The following is a 15288-nucleotide window of genomic DNA, read 5'->3' on the forward strand; positions in this document are numbered from 1 at the left end:
GTAGCGAATGTCATTTCCCGTGCACCAAAAAAAAAAAGGAACTTGATGTCTTGTTCACTAAATTAATGGTAAAATTACAGTGTCACTTTCGCTTAAAGTTAAGTGAGTTTCTGGGTCAACCCTGACCCAAAATGTCAGTCAAAGCCAGGGAGGAGATGGTAAGAGGAAGACTTTATGATACAGCGTGATCACCAAACGGAGACTGTCCAATGAAACAACACGTTTGGACAAATCAAGGGTGGTTTTGATCAACAGCTGGGCAGACCACTCATGAAATAGGTCTGAATTAAGGATGTTGTGTTGCTGTAAAGCCCACTGAGGCAAATTTGCAATTTGTAATATTGGGCTATACACATAAAATTGACTTGACTTGACTTGAGTTTCTCATTGAAGCTAGCATGGATAGTTAAGACAACAACACAACAGGCTGTTGTTGCATGGTCAGTATGCTTTTATTACCACACATGAGCTCTGATTGACAGAAATAGTTGTGAGGCGTGGCGTACTCCTGATACAGGCCGCACACAGACGAAACCAAAATAATAAATATTAAACACTGGTGTGAGTTAAGATAAGGAGAACAGTGCAGAGCTGTGTTTTATGTTGTTGTTGTTTTGTTTTTTTGGGGGGGGGGTTCAGACGTCCTCATTTCCTCCCTAAACCACGTCTGCCTTCTTCCTCTCTTTTGCTCTACACTGTCTTTTCTCCGTTTGCCTCTCCTCTCTCTCACGTTCTCTTTGTCTCTTTCCGTCACCTTTGTGTTCCTACCCTGTGACAATGTGAGTAGGAACACAGTTACATAATGCATTCTTGAAAGTATATCATTAAAATATTTTGGTTCAAGTGTGTTATGCCACTCTTTCTCTCTTTCTCTTTCTTTCTTTTCATGTCATTAATTTCTTTACCATATCCTTTTATCCTTAGGCATATTGGGCCCACTGGCTGAAAAGAAGAAAAAAATCAGAGGAAAGAAAAATTGCATTTCGTGATTAAAGTCGAAATTTCAAGGAGAAAAAGCTGTTTTTATGATTGAACTTGAAATGCAGAGAATAAAATCCAAATGGAATTTCAAGATAAGAGTTGAACTGTCATGAATAAAGTCAAAATTTCTTTATTAAACTTGAAATCTAAGAAAAAAAGTCAAAATTGAGTTTCAAGAATAAAGTGCAAACATCATGCTGAAAACTTGGTCTTTTAAATTTATGTTTTATACATAACTTATATTAAATATATGTTTATGTCTTATATATTGCATCATATCTTACAGTTTAGAACTCATCTTTCTCTGCTTAAGAACGCGAGCTCCCATTTCTCTCGCTCCCTGCTATTTCATAGCAGAAGCGTTGGAAGGGTCTATTTGAAGTTTTATTTATCTCAGCATTTCGTTAAAGGTACAACGCATAATGGCATGTGTTGTCATGGCTATGACAAGATGAAAAGAAACATGACATGTCTCGCCTTCGGATCAACATTGTATTTGTTTTCAGGGGTGGAAACAACTGAAAGCATCAAAGGAAGTTGAAAGTGTTGTGTTGCATAGATTGGTTTTCTCATTCGCAAGTAAAAAAGCGAACAACGGTTACAAAGTGTGGCCAAAACGATGGCAGAAGTGGGGCGGATTTGGGGTCAGCCCTACGTTCCCCCAGCCCTATGGTTCCTCTCAAATTGAGGTTAGGGTTTGGGTGAGGGAAAACAGGGCTAAGGGACCATAGGTTTGAGGGAACGTAGGGCTGAAGGAACATCGGTTTGAGGGAATTTGGGGCTGAGAGAACATAGGGCTGGGGGAATGTAAGGCTGAGGGAACGTAGGGCTGGGTGAACGTAGGGCTGAGGGCACATAGGGCTGGGGGAATGTAGGGCTGAGGGAACGTAGGGCTGAGGGCACGTAGGGCTTGGGGAATGTAGGGCTGAGGGAATGTAGGGCCTGGGGGAATGTAGGGCTGAGGGAACATATAGATGAGTCAATATAGGGCCGAGGGAACATAGGGCTGAGGGAGGATAGGGATGAAGGCACATAGGTTTGAGGGAACATAGGGCCGAGGGAACATAGGGTTGAGGAACTATAGGGCTGAGGGAACATAGGCACGCTCCCACCAAATGCACCTTCAATTATGACTTTATCACCAATGTTTTCACTTTGTACTTGAAATTCAATATCGACTTTGTTCTCAATATTTAGTTTCAATGTTATTCTTTACATTTTGAGTTTAAATCTCAAAAGTTGAACTGTATTGTCGAAATGTTGGCTCTAATCTCAACCCCGATTACAGATATATTTTCCTCTCTCTGGAATTTTTTTTTCTCATGGTGGCCCTAATATGCTTGAGTACTTGCTACTTACTCCCTTTCATAATATGACTTTTGTGATTTACAAACATTGTTTTCCCATGAAACAAAAGACAGGTTGAGAGTTTAACATCAATTGTTTTCAGCATCACTGCTTTTATATTTCCTGCTCATCTAAGTGAATTGTAACCTCCTTTTGCTGTCTTACAGTTTCCTATTCTCCAGAATGCTGTTTTGCATTCAAAGTATATCCATAGTACACTTAATAAAGTACTATTTTTTAACCCCCTTGCCATTTTTTTGTACCTCTGCTTCATTACAGTTGACGGTTGCATAGACTGGTCTGTGGATCTGAAGCGGTATCATGTTCTGGCCGGGGAGCCGGTTCGGGTCAAATGTGCCTTGTTCTACAGCTACATCAGAACCAACTACAGCATGGCGACCAATGCCAAGCTGCGCCTCATCTGGTACAAGAACAAAGGGGATTCTGAGGTGGGTTACTTTTGCAGATGTTTCAGTCTGTCAGTTGGCTAGCTAGTTTAGCCAGTTAGTTAGCTGGTGGGTAGTTTGGTAGTACGCAAGTAGGCAAAGGATGTTGTTAGTTTGGTTGTTTGCTTAACTGTGTGTTCACACCAAACATGTGTGAACCTCCATATCTGAACCCTCCAGTGCATTTAGAGATGGAGGACAGATATGGATTAGTGAAAACACAGCATTACTTCATTTACAATGTTTACAGTACTCAATGTTCTTGCTCGCACAGGCCGGTGTTGAGCGTTGCAGGAGCCTGCTCTGTCACGTCTGGTCTTCTTTTTCTGTCACGTTCACTTTGTTCACTCACTTAGTTGTGTCAGTGTGTCAGACCAGGACCCAGCTTCACTGCAGAATATAAAGCATAGCATGTCCTTTGAGTACACTTGAGGCTGATTGCCAGAGTTGGACAAAGTGCACAACTCCATGACTTGAGTCAAAGTATAGATACTCCTGGTCAAATATTATCCCAATACAAGTGAAAGTTGTTCAGTCAAATTTTTATTTGAGTTAAAGTACTGGAGTATTTGCTTTTAAGAATATTTAAGTATTCAAAAGTATTTTTTATTTTTTTTTAAACTTATATTTATTGGATTTTGCATTTTATAAATCACAGAATCAATCATAAAATAAATCCAGTATAATTCCCATCCCTCCCCTGTTCCCTAACATGTCCCAACATCCTCTGAAATGACATCAAGTACAAATAAATATGTGACAGATATACAATGACCTCATTCACATAAACACAGACAAGGGGAAAAGAATAAATAAATAAATAGAAATAATTAATAATTTAAAAAATACACTCATTTTTATCTTTTTAAACTAATTCTTAATTAGACTGCTACAGTTCTGCTCCTACCAAGAAATGATTAGGTCATGAACTATCCCAGTCTGTTGTTTGGGTTAGGTTATCATAGTAGGTAAGAAAAGGCCTCCAGACTCTTTCAAATTTATTTGCATTCCTCTTCAATGTAAATTTGATTTTTTTCAAGCTTCAGGTAAAACAATCTCTTTAAGCCATCTTGTATGGGATGGTGGCACCGCTCTCTACCAATTGTCTTATTATACATGTCACTAAGGGATTCAAAGACCTTGTCCCAAAAAGTCTGAAGGCTTGAGCATGACCAAAACATGTAAATTTTATTTTTAATGTCAGTGCTTTGTTGTATTGTTGCCACAATGCATTTACAGAACCTAATGACACTGACTTGCTTGTAGAACCTGTAGAATAAAAAGCTTGTAGAATATGCTACAAAGCCTATAGAAATGCCAAAAGAAACACAATTGAATCGACAAAAATACAGGGATTGTTGTTTTCATTTCTTAATTTAACACAACAATAAAACAGTTTCATAAAACAAAATCCCAGTTACACACCTCTAGCTTTATAGCTGCCCAACAGCAACACTGCTTTAATCGAGACAAAAAAACCAAACTCAATAAAGATTGTATTTATTCACAACCAAACAAAACTTTCAGACTATGAATTTGAGGTAACACTTCTGCTGTCAGCCACAATAGTTTGTTGTGGCTGACTTCTACTGTGCCATCCATCTCACAGGTCTCAGGTGGTGACGGGTGAGACGGTTCTCAGTCTGGTCAAACGTGAAGAAGTTCTTCTTCAACTTCAGTAGAAGCTGGTTTTCAAAGTTGTGTGAATTAATTCTACCCCTTCTTGTGCTGAAGATCAACCCAGCTGCACTACAAAGCCTTTCACAGGCAGCAGACGCAGGCGGGCGGGGCTCTTATAGTCTTTCCCTGTGAAACGTTTTCTCAAACTTTAGTTCATATGTTAGCATTTTAGCTCCCATAGCCGACATGGAGGAGAAACTGATGGCAGCTGTGGCTGGCTTTCCTGTCCTGTACGATGCATCCCTGCCCATTTACAGAGACGTTAATTCAACAAAAAAATAAAAAATAAAAAAAAATGATGCATGGAGGCAGATCTCCGAGATGAGTGCTGAGGTTTAATCAAGTGGATGGCAAATTTAAGCGGTTGTCAATGATGCTCGCTAAAATTCCTCATGAACAGTACATAACCTATGTGAATGATTGTGAGCAGGACTTTAAAAAAAAAAAAAAATATATATATATATATATATATATATATATAAGTAAATCAGCTAAAATTAAACCGTTCATATAAAAATCACCTGTGGCATCATTGTTGGATAGCAGCGACTGCGAATGCTACTTTGCGGTCCACGGTGAAATGGTAGTGTTTTAAGCAAGATCACACTATTTATAGGAAAATAATTTCCCTCCAGAACATATTTCCATCCATCCGTTATCCAAACTGCTTATCCTGCTCTCAGGGTCGCGGAGATGCTGGAGCCTATCCCAACAGTCATTGGGCAGCAGGCGGGGAGACACCCTGGACAGGCCACCAGGCCATCACACACACACATTCATACCTAGGGGTAATTTAGTACGGCTGATTCACCTGACCTACATGTCTTTGGACTGTGAGAGGAAACCGGAGCCCCCGGAGGAAACCCACGCAGACACGGGGAGAACATGCAACTCCACACAGAGGACGACCCGGGATGACCCCCAAGACTGGACTACCCCGGGGCTCGAACCCAGGACCTTCTTGCTGTGAGGCGACCGTGCTAACCACTGCACCACTGTGCCTACTATATTATATTATACTATATTATATTTCTCAGTATAGTAGTCATACTGCGGTAGGATGTCCTAAAGAACTCTCCCATTGGGGATGAGTTAGATTAATGCTGAAGTGCACAGCCGAGCCTGCAGAGATGTGTGTCACTGAAAGGAATCCACTAGACTGGATAATCACGAGGTCTGGTTGAAGGTAGCCCACAGCTACCTGGCAGTCATGGCTAGTCAACATCATATGTGACAGAACAAATAATACACAATTTTGACAGAACTCTTCAATCAGGAGGGTGAAAAGAGTCAAACCGGTTTCTGGCGAAGAGTGTGTAAACGAGACGCTATCATATCCAGTCACCCCCATAGGGTTGAATGTATTCAACCAGCGTGTACAAGACTTCTCCTGGAAAAGATGTGTCATAGTGTCTGTAATGTCAGACTCCTAGCCCCTAATCCTCAACATAACTGTGCTCTTCACTACAGTGTACCTGAACATCATGACAGATAACATCACAGACAACAGACTTAATCTGCAACAGTAATAACACTTACCAACTTTTGTTGCCAAAACATATTTTTCAGTGGGAATGCACTTTATTTGTGGGTTCACAGATATATTGAGCAATATACTAATAGGCCTGCCTTTAAGAAAATACAAATATGCACAATGCATATAGCAAAGATGATGTAAATATAACATGTAAATAAATATAAAACAAAATATATTTATATTTAGTAGTAGATACATGATTTTTAGAAAATTGATGCATTTCCATTCAATATATTTGTAGCCCACTTCCTCAAAACTACGTTAGCAACGCTCACAAGCTGGCTGCAGCCAGCAACAGTGACACAACGACTAGCTGCAGCCAGCGATTAACCGCAGCCAACGACAGCGACCCAGTGACTAGCCGCAGCCAGCGACACAGCGACTAGCCGCAGCCAGCAACAGCGACTCAGTGACTAGCTGCAGCCAGCGATTAGCCGCAGCCAGCGACATACAGCGATAAAGTTGCTGCCGATGTGACCGCAGGGTAACGGGAACCTTATGCCGATGACACCCAACTGATCTTGTCCTTTCCTCCCTCTGACACACAAGTAGAGACACGCATTGTTGCGTGCTTGACTGGCATCTCGGAGTGGATGGTGACACACAACCTGAAGCTCAATCTGGACAAGACAGAGCTGATGTTCCTCCTGGGGAAAGGTTGCTAGCACTGAGACCTGGCCATCAGCATTGACAACACCGTGGTGACGCCAACTCGGACTGTGAGGAATCTGGGTGTGATCCCTGATGACCAACTGTCGTTTGCTGTAAACATTGCATCGGTTGCTTGCTCCTGCAGATTTCTCCTCTATAACATCAGGAGGAGTCGCCCATTCCTCACCGACGAGACGGCACAGGTGCTCATCCAGGCTCTGGTCATCTCCCGGCTGGACTACGGCAACTCCCTCCTTGCTGGCGCCCCGGCGTTGGCCATCAGACCTCTGGAGCTTGTTCAGAAAGCTGCAGCTCGTCTGGTGTTCAACCGCCCTAAGTTCTCCCACACAACTCCCCTTCTCATGTCCCCACACTGGCTCCCAGTAGCTGCTCGCATCCAGTTTAAGACTGGTGCTAGCCTACAGGGCAGTGAAAGGAACAGCTCCTTCCTATCTCCAGGCCATGGTCAAGCCCTACACCCCCGCCCGACCACTTCACTCTGCTGCCTCGGGACGCCTGGTTGCCCCGTCGCTCAGAGGCCTTTGCTGCCGATCGACCCGGTCACGGCTCTTCTCTGTCCTGGCCCCACAGTGGTGGAATGAACTCCCCACTGATGTCAGGACAGCGGAGTCGCTGTCCATCTTTTGCCGCAGGTTGAAAACTCACCTCTTCAAGAACTACTACCCTGTTACTTGTTCTTAGCACTTATTGTATTCACTAATTAAAAAAAAACTCTTTCTTGCACTTTTACTTTAGCACTGGTTTTGCTCTTAGATGCTTGTTTAGATGCACTTATGACCTCTGATGACTAGTAGTTCTCCTGATTTCCTATGTTAAATGCACTTATTGTAAGTCACTTTGGATAAAAGCGTCGGCTAAATTACTTTAATGTAATGTAAAATGTAATGTACCTTCATAGAAATGTAGTGGAGTCAAAAGTACAATATTTCACTTTCAAATGTAGTGGAGAAAAAATCACAAGTTTACAACAATATTAATACTCAAAGTAAATATACTCGAAAAAATGTACTTAAGTAAGTATTCAACTAAATGTATTTTGTTACTGTCCACCTCTACTGGTCACTGATCAACCACTATTGCCCCTGCTCTCTCGTGACCCACGCCCCCTCTCTCTCTCTGCTAACAGCCGAGGCTAAACCACACCCCGGTACCGCAGCTCTAAACTTGTAAAACACAGTAACGTAGGAAACCCACTAGCTGGATCAGTTCCACAACAAGATGCATGACATGGACTCTACTCAGTTCATATCTACATCTGCAGGTTATTCCAGTCTGGGTTTGTTACAAAGGGTGATCAGGCTTTTGCTGTTAGAGCCCCCACACTATGGACCTCTCTTCCTGTCAAACTAAGACAAACCAAGTGTCTAGCTTCTTTTAAATATCATCTTATAACTTTTCTTTTTATGAAAGCTTTTACAAATGTTGGCTATTTGTTTTTTTTTATTTATACTGTTTTCATTTTTCCTCTTACTTATTTGGTCTTACTCTTATTTTCGCCTTGTCTGCTTTTATTCCTTTGTAAAGCACTTTGTAACATTGTTTTAAGTGCAATATAAATAAAGTTATTATTATGATGATGATGATTATTATGTCTATAACTTATCCAAATCACGGTCAGAATCAAAATGAGAAACCACTGTACAAACTAGGTTAACGTAAATTTACACCTACAAAAGATCTAGCTGGCAGGATGCTTTCATGAACCAAATAAGATGTGATACAATATCATCAAATTAGTATACTATAGTACACTATAATATACAGGGTCAATGGTGAGGTCAACAATGATCGAACATGTGCCTCCTGCCGGTGGAATTATCTGGGTCCTGATGAGTGTGCAGCATGCAGCTGATGGTCTTCTTTGCTGACCAGATAATGTGGTCAGAAGTTGCATTTATGACATTGTGGTCCCAAGTACCACAATTATGGGAAAGCTCTTTGTTAATTTTTACCCAGTATTGCTAGATAAAAATCAATTTATGTCATTCAGTGGTCTAGAAAATGCACTTTGCCCATGTTTTGTTAAAAGCATTTTGTGATTTCCCATGTAATTTTTTTTTTCTTTTAATAGGAGCCAATAATATTCTCGGGCCACAGGCTGAGTAAAGAAGATGACTCTATCTGGTTCAGATCTGCTGAACTTGAAGACAATGGATTCTACACGTGTGTTCTAAGGTAAACAGTGTGTGTGTGTGTGTGTGTACACGTGTGTGTGTCTGTGAGAGAGAGAGTTTGAGCTTGATGGTAACGTTCTAAATATCCAGTACATAAAGATGTAGCTGGGGGTTGTATTTCCATGAGGAGTGGGAATTCATTCGCTCTTGATACACTCGGATGTAGGGACAGAAGAATGTACAGATTATTAGTTGGTAAACAAGTAGCCATCGATATAACTGTGGATAAGTGCAGTTATTCTTGGCGTCTGCAGAAATTGTGCATCGGTCACCTGCACACGCTGGCTGACCTAGTTACTCCCCTGTGATCAATATAGGTAATCTTATTCTCCCGTTTTTCATTTTGTGATGATGGAATAAGTGGTAAATGGAGGCGGAAGAGAAGATGATACAAACAGAGTGGTGTTGAGAGTTGGAGTGTCCTCAGGTGATGGACTTTTAGTAAGTACCCATGAGACTGTGTGGGTGTGCATATATTGTATTAGTGTGTATCTTACGTGTTTGAGTACATTTTAGCATTTGACTTTGTTTGTATGTGTCTGTGGGCTATGGACTGACTGAAGATAACAGTCTCCCTGCACTGGTTCCCTTCCAAGGAGGAGGTCAAGGAACATTTGACAAACGCACCATAGCTTGAAGCTTTCATCTTAAACACAGAGGGCAAGGTCGGTTTTAGATACTGGCCCTGATGTGGTAGATAATCTCCTTAGTCTAAATACATGCATAAGAGTTTTCCTTTACGCACACAGATTTTAATTTACTGATTGCAGAGAAGGAGGGGAATCTTTTTGGCCACGCCTGATGGACAGCATTGCCCAAGGGTTGGTTTGTTTCTCTTTTTTTCTCTTTAATCCCAAAAGTAGAGATGATGCCAGACATATGAATACACTTATCTACCTGTATCCCAGTTTTCTTCCCCAGTAGCTCATTTATACTGCCATGAAATGTTGTGTGTCGTCCAGGCTTGGAGAGTAACGGAATACAGTAACAGGTGTTACATAGTCAGGATAAAAAAAAGGAACTGTATTCTATTACTCAAAGAAAGTTTGATCAGTTTATCTGGATACAACGTTTATTGACCGATACGTGTCATCCCTCATCCAAAGCTACATGTACACGACAACGGTCTTGGCTGAAAACGTAATGTATGTGTGTGTGTGTGTGTGTGGTGTTAGTGTAGATAGCGGGACCGAAAACTAAAGCACTTATGATCGTAATTCTTTTTGGAGGTGGTAGGTATTGTTCCAGAGAGTAAGGGAAAAATCCCAGAAAATTAAAATTATGCATAAATATGCAAAATATGCATTTTTCGAAAAATGGCTTAAAAAACACTTTTCTCGGCATTTCAGATGATTCTGAGCATTTTTGATTTTTTCACCTAAAAATTTTTTCTGGGACCCCCCCCCCCTTAACCTGGAAAATATGACCCTCTCCCCCTTTAATGTTATTGTGTATGCAATGTCATGTATGTGAAATATGCTTGGTGACCATCGTCTACTACTTGCCATTTAGCCCCTTTCCACCCCCCACTTGAAGTGGGGTACCGCTACATTGTATCAGGGTTCTTCTAGTACATTTATAAAGTAACCCTCCCAACTCTGGTATCAACTTTCTACAACAGTGTAAAAAGACGAAAGACACGCGAGTAGTAGGTGTCAGTTTTTTTGAAGGGCAGATAATTTATTATATAATGGATGTCTTCTTAGACAGCCCATCTCAGTATGAAATGCTTAATTTTGTTTTGATTCTGTACTTTCAGAGATATGACAAAAACTAAATTACTGTGGTTTCAGACAGGCGTTTTTGTAATTTCTTCTGTGAGGTATTCTCTTTTGAGAATGACAAAACATTTAATCTTGGTTTAATCTAGACAGTGTTTTCGTGTGTGTGTTTTCGTGTGTGTGTGTGTGTAGTTGTGTAGCGCCTTGCTGCCTGTGTGAAATACTGCCAGGACTTTGAGTTGAATGTTTAAAATATGACTGCTGGTATCTCTACAATATTTGGCCGGGGTCCCACACATTCCTGTGAGTGTTGTGTCTGTCTGTGTTTGTGAGTGATATGCTGGCAGGGAGGAACAACTGACTTGGGCATGGGCCAGATGCTTTGTGTGTGGATCCAGGCCTGCCACCTGGTAGTCCACAATAAGGTCTGTGTATTCATTTACTTGCAGTCAAATTGTGGGTACAAAAGTACTTGAAACCTGTAAAATACTACTACTTTTTTTTTCTTTATTTGTCAGACTCAACAAAATATTCCTTCTTCCTCATTTCCTTCTGGTTTTATAATGCTTTTTTTTAACTCCATGTGCCACAGTAGAATAAAGAGGTGGTCACACTACACTTGCGTGTTTCAACGACTTCAGTTCAAACGCATGGAGAGAGTGAGAAAGAGGATCCATGTCCATCTCAAAAAAGCTTTTCACTCTACTTTTTTTTCTTGAAGTCAATATATGGGAAGCAGGAAAAATGGGATCTGAGCAACTTTGACAAGGGCCAAATAGTGATGGCTAGACAACTGGGTCAGAGCATCTCCAAAACAACAGGTCTTATAGGGTGTTCCTGGTTTGCAGTGGTCAGTACCTACCAAGATTGGTCCAAGGGAGGACAACTGGTGGACTAGCGACACGTTCATGGGGGTGCCCAAGGCTCATTTATGTGCATGGGGAATGAAGGGTAGCCCATCTGGTCCGATCCCACTGAAGAGCTCAAATTGCTGAAAAAGTTGATGGTGTGTATGATAGACAGGTGTCAGGACACACAGTGCATGGCAGCTTGCTGCATATGGGGCTACGTAGCTGCAGACCAGTCAGAGTGCCCATGCTGACCCCTGTCTACCACCGAAAGTGCCTAAAATGGACACGTGAGCATCAGAACTGGGCCATGGAGCAACGGGAGAAGGTGGCCTGGTCTGATGAACCGTGTTTTCTTTTACATCATGTGGACAAGCCAGGTGCATGTGTGTCTTTCACCTGGGGAAGAGGTGGCACCAGGATGCACTATGGGGAGGAGGCAAGCCGGCGGAGGCAGTGTGGTGCTCTGGGCAATGTTTTGCTGGAAACCGTGGGTCCTGGCATTCATGTGGGGGCAATCTTGACACGTACCATCTACCTTAACATTGTTGCAGACCAAGTACACCCCTTCATGGCAACGGTATTCCCAGCAGCCATACCAACATGTACCCTGGCTCTGCCGAATGACAGAAGCTAAGCAGGTGTGGGCTTGGCTAGTACTTGGACAGAAGACCTCCCAGGAAAATGGAGTTGCTGCTGGAAGTGGTGTTGGTGGGCCAGTAGGGGTCAGTCTTCACTCAGGTCATAATAAAAACAACAACAACAACAAAAAATCCCAATGCCCCATTGCAGTGACGGGGGGGAGACGTGCTGTAGGAGATGCTGTCCTTCGGATGAGACGTTAAACCGAGGTCCCGACTCACTGTGGTCTTTAAAGACCGCATGGCACTTATTGCAAAGAGTAGGCGGTACCGCAGTGTCCTGGCAAAATTCCCAACCTGGCTCTCTCCATCTGGCCACCTAATCATCCCCCGTGTAATTCGCTCACTGATTCCTCCCTCTCCACCTCAAGCTGATGTGTGGTGAGCATTCTGGTGCAAAATGGCTACCATGAATCACCCAGGTCGGTGCTACACATTGGTGGTGGTTGAGGTGAGTTTACCCCATTCAATGTGAAGCACTTTGGGTGTCTAGATAAAGTACTATAAAAATGTAATCCATTATGATGGCAGTGGCCTCTTTCAGAGAGGAATAGAAAGCCGCTTTGTTTTGTCATTGTAGTTTCTTACAACGAATTTGTCTTCTGCATTGAGCCCATCCTATTGCATAGGAGCAGTGGGCAGCTGCAGCGCCTTGGGACCAACTCCAGTTTTTTGTTGTTTTTTTTTTTCTTTTTTTCTTCTTCTATTGCCTTGGTCAGGGGCACAGGCAGGAGTATTAACCCTAACCCGTATGTCTTTGATGGTGGGAGGAAACTGGAGCATCCGGAAGAAACCCATGTAGACACAGGGAAAACATGCAAACTCCAAACAGGAAGGACCTGGGATGGCCTGGGGTTTGAACCCAGGACCTTCTTGCTGTGAGGCAACACCACTAAACACTGGGCCACTGTGCTGCCAGGATAATTCGCCCTGCCACCACAGCAAAAATTGTTCAAGAACGGTTTGAGGGACATGACAAAGAGTTCAAGGTGTTGCCTTGCCCTTCAAATTCCCCAGATCTCAATCCGATCAAGCATCCGTGGGATGTGCTGGAAAAACTAGTCCGAACCATGAAAGCCCCACCTTGCAGCTTCCAGGACTTAAAGGATCTACTGCTAATGTCTTGGTTCCAGAAACCAGAGGACACCTTCAGAGGTATTTTGGAGTACACGCCTTGATGGGTCAGAGCTGTTTTGGCGGCACGAGGGGGACCTCCACATTATTAGGCAGGTGGTTTTAATGTTTTGGCTGATCAGTGTACATATCGTATCATTACACTGTTATTTCGTTGCTATTCTAAGTGTTAGCAGCTATGTATATAGCTAGCTGATTAGCTTTTAGCTTCCCTCCCAGTATGATATCACATCTGACTATGTCCATATTTGCTGCAAGAAACTACATTTTTTCATTTTCAGCAATGGTAATGTGACCGCTCCTGAAGCTGATGTATTTACTGGAGTGATTTTATTTTGTTTAAACAAGGTGGAAATGTGCATTTAGTCCTTTAGTTAAGCGTGGCCATGACATAATAAAAATTTTTACATGATTGAAGTTCCAGCCAACCCAAGGGAACATCTGGATATTCCATCGTAGCTTAATGGTGCTTCTCTATTACTTCTCCTCCAACTATTATGTTTGCTTCTCTTCTCACTTATCCATTTTTTTCTTCTCTTTACTCCATCTTATTGCCCCACTTTTCCTCATTCTGGTTCTTCATTTCCAGTTTCCTCTTTGGTCCTTTTCTTCTCCCACTCCTCCCTCTCGTCTTCATCTTCTGCTTCCTTCAACTTATCTCCTTCCTCTTTCCCAATATCTCTGTTACACTTTTCTGCCTCTTCCATTTCCCCTTCCTTCTGTGCTGCCTCCAAGCCCTCCGCTATCTCCTCCGGTTATTCTTCTGCTGTCTCCTCTTTTTTTTTCTAAACAATCATCATGTCCTCTCCAAATCATCCTCTTCCTCCCGTTTTCTTTTCTGCTCAGCTTTCCTCCTAGGCTCTCATTCCCTTTTTTGTCAGAACTTGACACCTTTCTCCTTAATAAGGTCTCTCCTTCTCGCTCGCTCTCTCACTCTCGCTCTCTCACTCTCTTTCTCGCTCTCTCTCTCGCCTCTCTCACTGTTGTGGTGTGACAGCCTAATTAGTGCTTGGTGTTTCTCATTGTCTCAGTATGTTATTAACACAGACGCGCACACACACACACACACGCACACCCACACCGAGACATACATAGTGTCAAGTGACAGACCTTTCTACACTAGTGGGGCGCGCTCAACTGGATCATGTTACTCTATGGACAAGGGAGACATATAGCTGCAGACAGGGCATGCATTGCCATATGTGTGTAGTATTTGAGGGGGGGGGGGAAACATCCTATCTCAATGTGTTATGGTTGGTCTAACAAAATATTGTAAGGCACCAGCCAGGGCCATGCCTACCTCTTCACCTGACCCACGCGTCTGAATGCTGATTTCAATTAGGCCTATCTGCCCTGCACTGCACCGGCTGCATCTCATCAGTCCAACTCCATATATACCAGTCCCTCTAATGCGTAAAATACATTTTTGGAATTGCTGCACGTGTTGTGTGATACCATGGAATCGCATTGTGTGGTGACTAGCATGAAAATGTGTTCAATTTAACAAAATTAAAGTAAAGGAAACTTTAAAAGTGATATCTATGCAGGGTTTTGTTTAATAGAGGATATTGTTGTTTGTGAAGCTAGTTTAACCATTTTCCTCATAACACGTGAGGGTTATATAAGAGCGTGTCTTATGTCACTGCCAACATTACACGTTCACATCACATTTCTTGGAAGGAAACTCTGAGTCTACACCCGTCATGTTTATTTTTAAAATATCCACTGACTTCCTGCCACCCACCCATAGGCATCCATTGCATATGGCAAGGTATGGCAGCTGTCATGCCTTGGAATCAGTCTTTTTCTTTTTAAATGAAATAAAAACAAGAAACTAATTTCACTTGTATTACTTTAAAATTGATCATTTCTGCTAAACAAATATACCCTGGGTAAATAAAAATACGTAGCCTATTAATATTGCACGTTTTGATTGTTTGCATGTGTGTATTTGTGACCGTGTTACGTATTGGCATGTGCATTACACATGTCGACATAAGTTGTGTTCCCATAAAGGGTTTTAATGCGCATTTAGGATGTATCGCATTAAAAAAGTGGTAACACTTTAGTATGGGGAACATAGTCACCATTAATTAGGTGCTTATTA

The 15288-nt window shown here is 42.2% G+C and overlaps 1 protein-coding gene across 1 annotated transcript in view; it reads left to right on the top strand.

Moving 5' to 3' along the window:
• Positions 1–2110: 2110 nt before the first annotated feature.
• il1rapl2 (interleukin 1 receptor accessory protein-like 2) overlaps positions 2111–15288 on the top strand; it is a 343193-nt gene continuing 330015 nt past the window's right edge. The window contains exons 1-3 of the mRNA XM_056277780.1: positions 2111–2138; positions 2608–2777; positions 8735–8838. Coding sequence (XP_056133755.1) covers positions 2111–2138; positions 2608–2777; positions 8735–8838 — 302 coding nt within the window. The remainder of the gene's footprint in view (positions 2139–2607; positions 2778–8734; positions 8839–15288) is intronic.

The sequence above is a fragment of the Lampris incognitus genome, chromosome 1 (assembly GCF_029633865.1).
Source record: "Lampris incognitus isolate fLamInc1 chromosome 1, fLamInc1.hap2, whole genome shotgun sequence".
NCBI classification, from domain to species: domain Eukaryota; kingdom Metazoa; phylum Chordata; class Actinopteri; order Lampriformes; family Lampridae; genus Lampris; species Lampris incognitus.